This window comes from Dendrobium catenatum, unplaced genomic scaffold, assembly GCF_001605985.2.
Source record: "Dendrobium catenatum unplaced genomic scaffold, ASM160598v2 fragScaff_scaffold_1482, whole genome shotgun sequence".
Lineage (NCBI taxonomy): Eukaryota > Viridiplantae > Streptophyta > Magnoliopsida > Asparagales > Orchidaceae > Dendrobium > Dendrobium catenatum.
Window position 1 is genome coordinate 1,712,211 of NW_021319944.1, and position 14,766 is coordinate 1,726,976.

Below are 14,766 nucleotides of genomic sequence, written 5' to 3' on the forward strand. Positions count from 1 at the left end.
TTGTCTTATGAAAAAAGTTGAATATAATGATTTGAATATAGTTTGGAAGGAATGTAAGAGTTGATGTAATTTTGATTTGAAAATGATTTTGATAAGACTAGAGTCTTCTTTCTAGTCCAAGAGAAAGGATGCCACCAATTGGACACTTACACCTAACTCAACAAACTAGAGGGCGTCTTCTAAGAAAAGGGAGCAACCTATGGAAAAGATTGTATCTAATCTTGGAAGGTTTAAAAATTTAAATTTTACACTAGGATGGTGCCACGAGGGGCGTTCTCCAACTCTAGCGGATGATCGTAAGGAAATGATGCCTAAGTGTGGGGACTCACACCTAATCTTAGAGGATCAAATGATCATATGAAAAGGAAGCCTAAGTATGGGGACTCACACCTAATCATAGAGGATCGATTTAAGATTTAAAATTTACAATAGGATGGTGCCACGAGGGGCGTTCTCCAACTATAGCGGATGATCGTGAGGAAAGGATGCCTAAGTGTGGGGACTCACACCTAACCTCAGAGGATCAGAAGATCATATGGAAAGGAAGCCTAAGTGTGGGGACTCACACCTAACCATAGAGGATCAGATTTAAGATTTAAGATTTACACTAGGATGGTGCCACGAGGGGCGTTCTCCAACTCTAGCGGATGATCGTGAGGAAAGGATGCCTAAGTGTGGGGACTCACACCTAACCTTAGAGGATCAGAAGATCATATGGAAAGGAAGCCTAAGTGTGGGAACTCACACCTAACCATAGAGGATCAGATTTAAGATTTACAATTTAATGAATAGAAGATGCCGCTAGGGTTGCTTATACTTAACTTCTGGATGAAGATTAGGATGCCACTAGGGATGCTTATACCTAACTTCAATAATGTCAATAGGATGCCGTAGGAGGACTTATACCTAGAGACAGATTTAATCAGGTTTGGCTGCCGTAAGAGCGGGTTTAAGCCATAAAGTCAGTAGGATGCCGTAAAAGCGGACTTAGACCTAAAGACGGATTTAATTGAATGGCTGCCGTAAAAGTGGACTTAAGCCGAAAAGTCAATAGGATGCCGTAAAAGTGGACTTAGACTTAAAAACTAATTTAAACTGGATTGGCTGCCGTAAGAGCGGACTTAAGTCAGAAAGTCAATAGGATGCCGTAAAAGCGGACTTAGACCTAAAGATGATTTAATTGAATGGCTGCCGTAAAAGAGGACATAAGACAGAAAGTCAGTAGGATGCCGTAAAAGCGGAGTTAGACCTAAATACAGATTTAATCAGGTTTGGCTGCCGTAAGAGCGGGCTTAAGCCAAAACGTTGGTAGGATGCCGTAAAAGCGGACTTAGACCTAAAGACTGATTTAAACTGGATTGGTTACCGTAAGAGCGGACTTAAGCTAGAAAGCCAATAGAATGCTGTAAAAGCGGGCTTAGACCTAAAGATAGATTTAATCAGGTTTGACTACCATAAGAGCGGACTTAAGCCAAAAAGCCAATAGAATGCCGTAAAAGCGGACTTAGACCTAAAGACTGGTTTAAACTGGATTGGCTACCGTAAGAGCGGACTTAAGCCAGAAAGTCAGAAGGATGCCGTAAAAGCCGACTTAGACCTAAAGACGGATTTAAGATTGAATTTGCTGCCGTAAGAGCAGACTTAAGCCAGATAGTCAATAGGATGCCGTAAAAGCGAACTTAGACCTAAAGACGGATTTTAGGGTGGTGAATTTTTAAGGTAAAGTTAATTTCTTTAAACCTTTGAATATTTTCCCTCAACCACCAATGACATTGACAACTTGCAAATGTTCTACTAGAGATCATAAGCTTTTATATATGTCACTTTCTAGAAAGGAAAGAAAAATATTTTGAAGATTGAAAGATTTGAAAATCTTTTGAATAAAATTTTATTTTATCCTTCATTATAAATGATCTTTATAACTTACAAATAATCCACTAGGGATTATGTTTTTATATCGGATCATCATATGTGAGGAAAACAAATGAAGAGTAGTTTGATCATCTTTAATAAGTAAAGACTTAACAAAGCATATCAATCACTGGAGAAGAAATGCAAAATTTTTATAAAAGATTGATTCTATGATTGAATTTGTTTCGATTAACTCAAAGAAAATAATATGAATTTTCTAGAGTTCTTATTTGTATGTTCTGAAAGAACTAAATGCAACATGATAAAATTTTCCTTAGAAAATTTTAACTTTTGCATGAGTTGTTGAAGAACAAGGAGAATATTTGAGCATCCTTTATAGTGAAAGCACTAAGGAATATCAAATACTCATAATGATTGAGAAAATTTTGATTTTTATCATAAAGTGAAAGATTTATTTTTCATTTGATATTCTCTTATAATATTTGAAAGTGATCGTTTAAATTTTAATCATCTTAACCCAATGAAAATGACATATGGGAAAAGATTCAAAAACTCAACGAAGAATTGGTTGACTCCTCCTAAATTAAATAGTTTGAATAAGACCATAATGAGTTTAATCAAAATATCCAAAACTTAACAATTTTATTTAAAGAAAATATAGTTTCAAAGATTTTGAATTTCAATGCTATAGAAAGATCCTTTAATGGGGATAGAGTTGTTTAGACTCTAACATCCGATTCTAGTTTATGGTAAAGTGAAGATATATCTTGAATTGAATTTTATATCTATTTGAGGAAGCCATCATAGACTTTATCAAGAATAGAATCCCTCTAATTCTAACATCCAAGATTAGTCAATAATGGACTAGGTCAAACTGTAGTTTGATTTTGATTTGACATTTCGCAAAGATTCAAACAAAAATATCATTAATATCACTAAGGATAGAACCCCTCATGTTCTAACATCTTAGTACATTCAATGATAGATTTAAACTTGAACATGATATCTACTCTATGGTGAATGAGAACATTAGACAATCATCTCAGAACAAACTAAGGGATGTCCCTTAGTTTCAAAAATTTGAATTTAAAGAAAGTGATTTTTATATCCATAAATATCACTATAGACCATCCAGCATCAGGATCCTGTCTAGAATCTCATTCAAATTGGAAGATGTCCAAAAGAGAGTTAAAGATTTTTGGATCATGGTTTGTTTATACATCTCAATTAGGTTAGATATGTGAAACCCAATAATGTACAACCAGCACCATTACAATTCCATTTAGATTGATCATCTATGTGATTTTTCTTGATAATGATTTGAATATATGAACTGACCTACTCAAGTTTGCTAACTAGAGAGGTCTCGGTACTTAGATTTTGTTAACCCAGATCAAAGCTCCCTACAAGCAAAACTGGGGTTTCCTTCTTCATCTTTTTCTTCTTTTTGAATTAAGAATTATATCAAAAGAGAATCAAATTGGAAGTAAAAATTCATCATTTCCAAATCTTTTATATGATATATATAATTTACATCTAATAGAACATCATGAATAAAAATTTTGAATTCTCAAAGTCAAGTGTTAAAAATACTAAAGGATGAATAGGTCCTATGATATTCAAGATTTGAAAAGGGAAGCCATTTTTTTTTTTTTTTGCTACACATTTAATGAATGTGTCTCTTTTTTCTTTTCTTTTCTTTTTCTTCTTCACCTTTTTTTTTTTAAAGGCTTCCTTTATTTAAATCTTGAAAAGATTATTTCAGTTGTAAAATCATCTTCCAAGTATAAGAGTTAAAAAAAAAATTAACACTCTTATACAAGGAAGATTGATTTACAAATTGGACCCGATCTTTATAGTATGAATAGACAACTTAGTTGAGATAATTATAATATAAGTTCATCAACTCGTAAGATGCTTATGAGATGTATAACGATAAAAAGATGAATAAAACTTCCACCTCCTCCAATTTCAATTTGATATAAATCTTAATTTAAAAGAAGTTATTTATGGATATCATAATGGGTGAACCCAAATATGATAATTTTTTTATTACTACTGAAGAAGGAAACCATTAAAGATGTTATGAAGTCGACTAACTTAGTATCAATTCAAGAAATGTCAATTTATTTTGATGGAAAATCACATGATAGAGGGAATATTAACCATATCATGGATAACCATAATAAAAAAACCTTGAATCATCCTATAGTTTTTTACCAAAGAAAATAATTAAAAGATGATCAATCTTTAAATAGAGACTCCTCATGAGTTTTCCAAATGGAGTAATTAAAGCCAAGAGTAAACTAGCTAAAATTTGATTTTAAAATATTATTACCATAAGAGAAAACTTCAGACGGTAAACTAAGGCAATTTAATACTTGATTAGGTCATTTTATCTTTATTCGGCACGCCTCTAGATCATTTTCTATCAGAGTTAAACCACATAGTAGAGGAACAATCGTCGTATCCATGTAGTTACCCTTAAGAAATTAGGATTTAAAAGCATCTTAAATTCTAACTACCAAGAAAGCTTTAAAGATGAGGAATTCAAAATATTTTCAAACTTATATATATCAAACCAATATTATTTCATTCCTAAGATTAGAAACATTAATATGGTTGAATTAGATTTGAAAATATATTTGGAATTTTAATTCAGCGATTGCTAGGACCTAGCAAATTAGCTAAACCTTTGTGCTTTAAGGTTCCAAAGGAATGAGATTAAATATATCTTTATCTACAGCCGTTATAATCCACCCAGTGAAGGGAGGGAGGGAACACACTTTTTCATTTGGCAATTGTAATAAAATAGTCTTATTCTTTATTATTTAGAGGAGTCAACCACACATGAAGTTTAATTACAATTTAAGGAATTATAAAGGTAAATTTCTTTTTAAAAAATCAACCTGCTATTTTCTCTTAAAAAAATTATTTTAAAGCTAAACTTCTATTCGAACTACTTCAAACTTTCTCTCATTGTAAATTGAATTTAATCTTGAAAAATCTTGCATATATCAAATTCTTGACATCTATCCTTCAAACATATCAACTACAATAGAACATGTAACCTACAATATATTATTAGGACAAGCAGAAAAATTTTTGATTTGAAGGTTTGAGCTTTTGGCCCTGTTCCTATCAACTATATTAAGCTATAAAAAAAATTAACTTATAATATACTGGTTTAGATTAGGGAGAAAAATTTTGATTCTAAAGCTCAAATTTTCTTGAGATTTGTCCAAGCCACATATCGAAGTTATAATATATTAACTGCCAACTATTAGCAGGACACAGAAGTTTAAAATTTTTGAAGACTTAAATTATTTGGACCCAATCCAAATAAACATTAAGTTAATAAAAGAAGTAACTATACATTATACAAAGATTGGGCAAAGAATTTTGGACCCAGTGCTAAAGTCAAACATTCAAGCTACAAAGAAAAATGTAACTTGCAACATTCGAATTAGCACAGAAAATTCTTTACAAAAGTTCTACAAAAGATCTTTCCCGCTTAATTTTCTAACGGAGGTCCAAATAATAACTCTAAATTTTTTTTAGATACACGGCCAAATTAATCCAAGAATGAAATGAATAAAAGAACTGGCGTGAAGAAAGGATTAGTTCACAAACCTATGTCAAGCACAAGTATACTTACCGATTTAAAGGTTGATATAAAACACATGCTAAAGATGGAGAGGAAGATTATCCCCAGCGGAGTTCGCCAGAAGAACCTTGTGGGAAAAATGTTCTCACACACGGCAGATTTGATTTTCCCTTCCATTTCTGTAATCAAGAATACTGTGCATTGAGAATAAAGTACATATCGAGGAGATTGACACAATATTCATACAAGGATTCAATATCAAAAATAGGGTTTTGAAAATTGATATTTTATAATCAAACATAGTTCAAAGATAACATATCATTCTTAAAAGATGAACATGAACTATTAAAATTTGTTTAAAAATAGAAATACATTTTTTTAAAAAAAATATTCATTTCTTTATTTAAGACATGACAAGAAAAATATTATATTCATCTAAAAGAACGAAACATAACATTCTTCAAGATATCCAAAGCGAGGAATGAATTTTATAAAATTCAATTATTTTCTAAAGTTGAATATAACAAGTAAATATTATTTATTATCTGAAAATAATAATAACATTCTTACAAGTCTATTCAAAATTTAGAAATAAGGTTTTAAAAATTCTAGTTCCCAAAGATTCTTCCCTTGTTTTATACGAATAAAAATAAGGTTTATTTTTAGTCTTGGGTTCTCAAATCCCTATGGAGCAAGCCCTTATAGTTAATTACATTCCTAGGGAGAGAAGTACTAAGAAACTCATCGAATTAAAGCAGTGATTTCCATACCTTTTGAGTACAAAGTAAAAGGACAAGGAAACAAAAGTAGGAATTTTTTCAAGAAGAAAGTCCAATGTTGAAACATTTTTTAGCGGGTCAAGGAAGAAAAGTAGAGGTGTCGGGATTTCTGAGAAAGGCCCAGAGACAACCTCAATCTATCCTATGTTGGCTTTATATTTTAGAGCAAATTTATATTTAAGTTGACATTTTATTAGAATTTGGGATTTATATTCCCGGAGGGTGGGACTTAAGATTCTAAAAAGAATCTGCCTCAAGACCAAATCTAATTTGGGTACTTATAAAATAGTGACCCGAACCTAAACTAATGAAGTTGCAAATCTGGACTTATTCCCGGCCTGATTGGGAGCCAGCTAACCACCTAAGTGCTTTAAAATCATGTGTCCAGTCTCTTATGAAAGATGGGTAGGGACGTTGTTTAAGTTTTAAGGAATTAAGAGCCGACATCTAAGACAGATCCTAATTGGCCCATCAACTTATGTAGGGTGAAAAATGTCTAGAAATGCAATTAATATTTTAGACTCTTTTTAATTTGTATCTAATGCAATGCATGATAATTGACTCGAATGCATAAAATGAATATAAAGCAGTTTTAAAATTAGGCTTAGAAAATAGGTTTTTTTCCTAGAGATTGCACAACTTCCCCATGACAGAACTGCATCCTCATAGGTCAAATGGTCTGCCAGAACCCGCAGGCGGGGAGGTGCCTAACAAGGAAGAGAAAATATTAATATGCTTATGCTGACTCTCGGTGGTCCCGAGCTTACTTCTTAGATCGTTAGAGTTACTATGCGAGCCTAAAAATTTTATTAGAATTTCAAGTAAAAGAATTTTGAGCGTACCCTTACGAAAAAAATCTCTCCGATTCAAATCCAGGCTAAAACAAAACACAACATGCAAGGGCCCTTAAAAAAGTTACTGCACAAACAATATAAACAAACAAGTTAAATAATCCAAAATTATAATATCCAATGTCCAAAGTCCATATTACACCTAGAATTTGCAGAAAAGTAAAGTGGCCGGGCACCACTGACAACAAACCCGGATTCTAATCCTAAGAATGACGCAAGTGATTTTTGAACTGGGATATATTGTTCTTTGAATCTTTATTTCTTCATCTTCTTTCTTCAATCTTCTCATTCTATCTTTTCTTCTTCTACGAGCTTCTCGGGTCCGCCGGGTTCTGAATATCTAAATGAAAAGAAACTCATCCCTAAGAGGGGTATTTTCTTTTCTATTTGGATATTGAATCATCCTAATTTGGCTTTCCAAATAAAAGAGAATAATCCTTTAAGGTATATTCTCCTTTCTTTAGATTCCAAATTGGTTGTGATATCCCACTTTCAAAAATGACTTTCACATTTATTGAATCTTGATATATTATATTTACATTATATTTCATTTCAGAGAAAGGGAGGAAAAATCTAGTCCACCTGCAGGGTTATCCTAAGCAATTTATAATAAAAATCATCCCACGCAATTATATATATGCAATTGAATTTAAATTATTAAGCCACACTTGGCCACACTCTTCTTCATTTAGGGGCTAAACAGCTAAAGCACCTGTAGCATTTATTTATTATTAATTAATTAACCCCCTTTGCATCTGCCCTGCATGAGTGTGGCCACCTGCAGAAAATCGTATTAAAAGTCCAGCTCATTCCTAACCTAAAAGTAATCTAATCGTTAATTAAATCACAACACAGAGTGCAGTAAAAATAAATAAATAAACACACCAACATTTTACAACCAGCATGCAATGAAACTCGAGAAAAAGCCCGTCACACAACAACAAAGAAATAAATACCGGCCTAACCTAAAACTAGAGTCGGTTGTCCTAGCAAAACAATCTAAGTGTGTGCAATAGGTTATGTGGTTTTGATATGTCCTAGGTCAATTATTGGTTAAAGTTTTCTAATTGATTGAATTTTAATTTAAAAATATTCACTAATCCTAAGGTGAGGTGTCACTAAGTTTTCTATGTTATATATTTCTATCCTAAAATGAGCATGCATCCTAAGTCTAAGTTTTCTAAGACTCAGTCCTTAATTTTTGTCCTTAAGTGTCACTACTGTTGTATAGGGTGAAATTTTTGTTATTACTAACCCTTAGGACTTTGAGCGTGTGTAAAAGGGGTTTAAGGATCTAAAAGCAAATAAAAGTAAACCTAATAAAATTGAAATTACTACAGGGACCTAAGGGAATGGTTTACGCACACCACATCAAGGGGTCTCTAAAGGTTTCGTAAGTTTAAAAATACTCACAGTCACCGGGGGCTACGACCCAGTGGTTCCGCCCGTAGAACCTCTACCCGGTTGGATAGCGGTGACTGACGCCTTTAGCTCCTTGTGCTTTTGTTCCCTCGACCGGTACCGTTCCTTGTAGTTCATGCAAATATAGAGAAGAAAACAAGGAAGCAGGGATTAGAGGTACTTTTAATAAATAATAATAAAATAATTGAAATTTACTGAACATAGAAGAAGTACCTTTCTTCGGGCTTGAACACCAGATTTGTTGCTTGCCTTTTGGAACCTTTACTTTTGAAATCAAATTATATATTTTACTAATATTCACTTTCACTTTTCCAAATTTACACAATTTTCACAAAACTAACACTTCACCTTTCACACTTATACACTTCTCTCATCCCAAAATCATACTCTACACTTTTCTTTTATCAAAATACTTTTAAACATTTTAATATTCAATACACATAGATTTCACCTTTCACGTCAAACTTGACACCTTTCTCGACACCCATATTTTACTTTTCAAAATACACTACAATCATTTATCACATACATACAATCTCTTTCACTTTTCCAAAACACAAGCAGATCATCTTTCAATACATAATTTTCTTTTAAACATACACTTCATCTTTCAAACTTATACACAATACACCTTTTTAAATCAAATCACTTTTTATTAACCAACAAACAAACTTCACTTTCACTTTTTCAAAATATAAGCAAATCACGTTTCAATACACATTTTCAAAACATACATTTCTTCTTTCAAACTTACATGCAATTCCTCTTTCCCAAAAATCACTTTTTATTTTTCACGAGCATCACTTTTCAAAATAACCTTTCACTTTCAAAATTCATCCTCTCAAAGCACACATGAACCTCTCTTGACATATACACATACACACACAATTAACTTATCAAGATCACACATTCAAGCTTTACTTAATACAAACACATTTTCGTTATTCTTAGCATTCCGACATACACCTTTCACTCTCCAAAACTCAAAATTTACTTTTCAAAGTCAATACACTTTACTTTTGGAAAACTTCACTATTTCCTCTTTCAAAACATATATGAATTACTACATATAAACCTTACATTATCACCTTCCCAAAACAAACAAAAGTTCCATCTTTATTCTTTCCAAAGATCCATTTATTTTGATGCAAAAATTACAGCAAATATATGCATTTTCTTCCAAAGCTTATAAAAACTTCCAAACACTATCTATATATTTTGCAATAAATCTTCATGAACTTATGATTTAAAACATACAACAGATAAAAATGGTATAACATAACCTTTACAAAACTTCTTTTAGAAACAGCATAAAAATTCTCTCTTTATAATTATTTGAATCTAAAAGTGATAAGCATTGGAACTATAAACGTACTTCATTTATATGTAATTTACATGTATTGTTGAAGTCTAAGATATATCAAATGGGATGCAAATAGGCATATAAAATTTAAAATATATATATATATATATACAAAACTTTGTAAATCTCAGGCACCGGAATCAAAACAAAAAACATTTCGTTACGATAGAATTTATAGAAATAGTCAAAAGGGAAGAATTGATATGTAAGTATATACAAGTCATTTATATATTAAGCTAATAATTCCCACAACTCTTCAATACTTCTCCGATTACCTGAGTTTGCTGTCCACATGAGTAAAGAAGACAGAGATTTTGGTTTGGCTTCCTTGAGCTTGATCGGACAATGGCTGCTGCTGCAAGGGCTCGATAGGTTTCCTAAGGGTGAAATCGACAGGAGGGAAAGAGCAGGCCGGAGAAGAAGAGGGGCTCGACTTGGGCTTCACACGAGAGAGAAAGATACAGTGAGGGGAATTTCAGTTTTTTGGCACTAGCGAATAGCTGAGGGAGACGGACTGGAGAGGAAGCGATCGTTCCTGGGCTTCGGAATTTCGTTTCTCTGAGTGAGATCGTGGGTTCTTCGCAAATCAGAGAGAGAGCGGGAGTTCGGCTTTTCGTGTGGGTTAAGGGGGAGTTTGGGATCCTGTGTGAGAGGGAGTTTTGCGAACGGCTGTGGAGATCGGGCAGTTGTGCGATCTGGAGGGGAGCGAATTTCAGAGGAGGAGAGTCGGCTCTGTGCTGTGCCAACCGAGAGCAAGAAGGCGGGCTGGCGCTTCAGTTTGTTCTGTGTGATGTGCGAATGAACGGAGAGAGTAAGAGAGACAAGCTGTTCAAAATTGCAGGGAGGACCGAACCGGAGAGAGCGAACTGGGCTTCTCACGCGATCCATAGAGGGAGATCGTGGATGTTGGGATTCGGAACTACAGAGAAGGCGTGCGAATCAGAAGGTACCGAATGGGAGATTTGCTCTGTGCGAATGAGAAGGCTTTTTTGTGCGACCTGGAGTTGTGCCTAGGGACTTCTCGTGCAAATGAGGGCTGTTGTGCCTATGGACTTCTCGTTCAAATGAGGGCAGTTTGCGAATAGAATGGAAGAGGGACTGGGTGTTTAGTTCTCGCGAATCCAGAGAGCAAAGGAGCAGAGGCGACGGGCTTCGTTCGGGCAGTTAAAGGGGTAGTGGGCTTCGTGAATGAGAGCTTGAGGGACGGTTCTGATTGGAGTTTTCCAAAAATTGAGAGAGGGTGAGAGCCACGGGTTGAGAGGGAAATCTGGAATTTGTGCGAATTGCAGAGAGTGGAGAGGGGAGATTGGTTCGTGCGAACTGCAATGCATGGGGAGTTAGGATTTTTTGAATTGCTTGTTAACTGCTGAGGTCTTCAGTTCGTTCCAATAGAGAGGAGATCGGCTGAAGCTCCTTACTCGAGAGAGGAGGCTGATCGTGTTGAGTGCAGTTCGTGAACTAAGGGGGAGAGGTCATGGGGGATGAGGAGTTTGGATAGGATTTTAAACTCTTATTTAATTAGTTTAAGGTGTTAAGATTATTTAGTTTAGGTTATTAATTAAAGATGTGATTTAACAGTAAATTTATTCCATAAAGTTAAACTTAAAGTAGTGGGTTTGAGACGAGTTGATTTTGTTTTAATGGGTTCGAGACGAGTTGAGTTTGAAATTAAATTAGTAAGTTGAGTCAATTTGAGTTCAGTTTGAACTTTAATAAAATTTATGTTGAATTGATTTTGATTTAGGTTGAATAAAAGGTCGAGTCCGTGCTATGTCATTAGGTGTCAACCTAAGGGAATTCTAAAGGCGACATCTATACTAGGCTACGAATACCTAGGTGCTAGAATTGAATCCGGGGAAATTAACCTCGAATAATGAGGTCAACAGTTCTTTTACAAAACCGGAAGCTGTGGAAGAAATTATGGAAGGAGGTCCTTGGTTTATTGTCATAATTGGATTGGATAAATGGTCACCAACATTTGATCCTGAATCCCTTAAAGGTCTGTCAGCACCTATCTGGATTCGTATGCCTTGTTTGCCACTACACTGCTGGGATGAACAAAATATATGTAGAATTGCATCTATGATTGGAATTCCTCTTTATCTTGATGGTAACTCATTCAAGTGGAGTAAAAGGGAATATGCAAGAGTCTGTGTTCGCATAGACTTGGATAAAAAACTTCCAAGAGGAGTTTGGATTGAAGGTACGCATGGAAATAATCATAGAGAAGAGGTTTCTAATGAAAAAGATGAATTAGGACCTTGGATACAGGTCAAATTTCGCAAGAATAAACGTTTTGACAGAACTAAAAATTTTTCAAAACAGAATTCTGAAATCAGAAATCATAAATCTAAAATTTGGAAACCTGTTAATCTGAATAATGTCCCAATACAGATTGATTCCACCTTAGAAGAAGGAGAAATTTTTGAAGAACATTGCATGGTTGCTGAACAAAATCCTGATACTAGAGGTATTACCTTTAACAACTCTGATATATGTCTACAGAACAATTTCAGTGCTCTTGAAGAAACACTTGATGAAACAATCAAGGAAGATATATTGGAAAATGCTAGTGTTGAGGAACATATTCAAACAAAAATTCTGGTACCAAAAGCTATTCAGTTTGCTTCTCCGGAGAATTCAAACAATCAAAATTTGTTGAAAACAAATGATGCTATTACAGGTTAAGCTGAAGATATAATCAAAATAACATCAGGGAAAGTAAAATTATCAAAAGAAATCAGAGATTTGGGTCCCGTTGAGAATCTCTTTAAGAGCAGAAGAGGATTGAACAAAAACAAAAAGAAAGGTGGGGATGTACACCCTCCTTAGCATCTATGACTTCCCTTAATTTCTGGAACTGTAGGGGGGCCAATAAGAAGGAGGCTTCCCTCTATCTCAAGGAGATAGTAAAAGATAATGAAGGTTGTTTTATTGGTCTTGTTGAAACCAAAATCACTAATCTTGATAGAACTGATGTTGATAAAGTTATTGGTAAAGATTGGGACTTCTTTCACCATCCTTCTGAAGGCAATTCAGGTGGAATCATTACTTTGTGGAACAAGAACATAATTTCTTTTGAAGTATTGGATCACTCATCTCAAGCTATTATTGGCATGCTCAAATCTCCTCTATTTGGCAATTGGATGGTGGGAACTGTATATGCAAACAAAGACTATCGGATAAGGAGGAATCTTTGGGAGATGATTGAAAAGGCAACAATAGAAGACATTCCTTCAATTATTGGAGGGGATTTCAATTGTTTATTATCCAATGATGATAAGAGAGGGGGAAAGAGATTCCTTTTCTCTAAAGGTACTCAAGAAATGAAAATGTTTATGACTAACAATGATTTTCATGATATAGGTACCATTGGTCCTAAATATACTTGGTGCAACAACAAGGAAGGGAATTTGAGAATATGGGAAAGACTTGATAGATGTCTTCTCAATACCGCTGCTCTCCAAGAAGTTCCTTTGGCTCATGTCAAACACCTGGCAAGAATTGCTTCAGACCATTGTCCAATAGCCTTCAAATTGATGGATTCTCAATTTAAGTCTCATTTTATCTGATATGAAGAAACCTGGAATTCTTATCCTGCTGCTAAAAGCATTGTTTCTAATGCTTGGAGGAAAAGTGACTATGGAAATGATATGGAGATTCTACAAAAGAAACTTAAAAGATCTTTGAGGTCTCTTTACTTTTGGAGTAGGAGCAAATGCAAATGTCTCAACTCTCTTAAAGAAGAGCTAAAAATTGAAATTTCTAATCTTCAGCTGGAGGAATCATCTCTTGGTGGGCTATCAGATGAAAAACTGAAATTACTTAGATCTAAAGTTAATGATTTCAACATAACCTTGAAAAGACTATCTACATGGTGGAATCAAAGAGCCAAAGTTAGATGGCATGAAGAAGGGGATGTTAACTCAAATTTCTTTCACAATTTTGCTTTAGCAAAGAGAAATGGAAATCTTATTAGACAAATCAAGAATGATGAGAATATATTGGTAGAAGATGTTGAGCAGATTTCAGCTGTTTTTCAGCGATTCTTTGAGAAAAAATGGTATTCTAAAAACTGCAATTTAGATAATTGGCCTCATTTCCCTGAAGATAAAAAGCTCAATGATCTGGACATTAAATTGTTAAGCTCTGATTTCACTGAAGAAGAGCTTAAAACTGCTGTCTTTCAGCAAGGAAGGAATAAATCTTCGGGCTTAGATGGTGTTTCGCCTGTTTTTTTTCAAAATTTTTGGAATATTGTAAAAGATTCAACTTGGAGAGCAGTAGACAAATTCTTTAAATCTGGTTACATGATTGATGATTGGAAGGATACTTTAATAGTATTAATCCCCAAAATCAAGCATCCGACTGTTCCTTCAAATTTCAAACCAATAAGTTTATGTCAAACCTCCTACAAATTGGTTGCAACCATGCTTGTTAATAGAATAAAACTCTGTATCTCCAAATTAATCTCAGAAGAACAGATTGCTTTCATGTCAGGGAGATCCATGTCCGATCATTGCTTACTTTCTCAAGAAATCTTCAACAAGTTCAAGACTTCTAAAGACAAGAGATTTAATGGCTATAAAATTAGATATGGAACAAGGTTTTGATAATATGGAATGGCCTTCATTGCTTCAAGTCTTAAAAACTTACAAATTCCCTACTTCCATTTGCAAGGTCATTATGGAATGTGTCATGAATGTCAGATTCTCAATCATCTTAAATGGGAAACTCTCCAATTGGATTAAAGCTGGAAGTGGGCTTCGGCAAGGCTGCCCACTATCTCCATATTTGTTCATAATGTGTTTTCAACTTCTTTCTCTTGCAATAAATCAAAGAGGCCATCAATTGGGAGTTTGTTTAACACCC

The 14,766-nt window shown here is 34.2% G+C and overlaps 1 protein-coding gene across 1 annotated transcript; it reads left to right on the top strand.

The window, feature by feature from the left end:
• The first annotated feature begins 12,731 nt into the window (after window positions 1-12,731).
• On the top strand, window positions 12,732-14,507 carry LOC110115793. The gene is made up of 2 exons (XM_020849163.1): window positions 12,732-13,209; window positions 13,474-14,507. The coding sequence occupies exons 1-2, from the start codon at window positions 12,732-12,734 to the stop codon at window positions 14,505-14,507; spliced, it is 1,512 nt and encodes a 503-aa protein (XP_020704822.1).
• The last annotated feature ends 259 nt before the right edge of the window (window positions 14,508-14,766 follow it).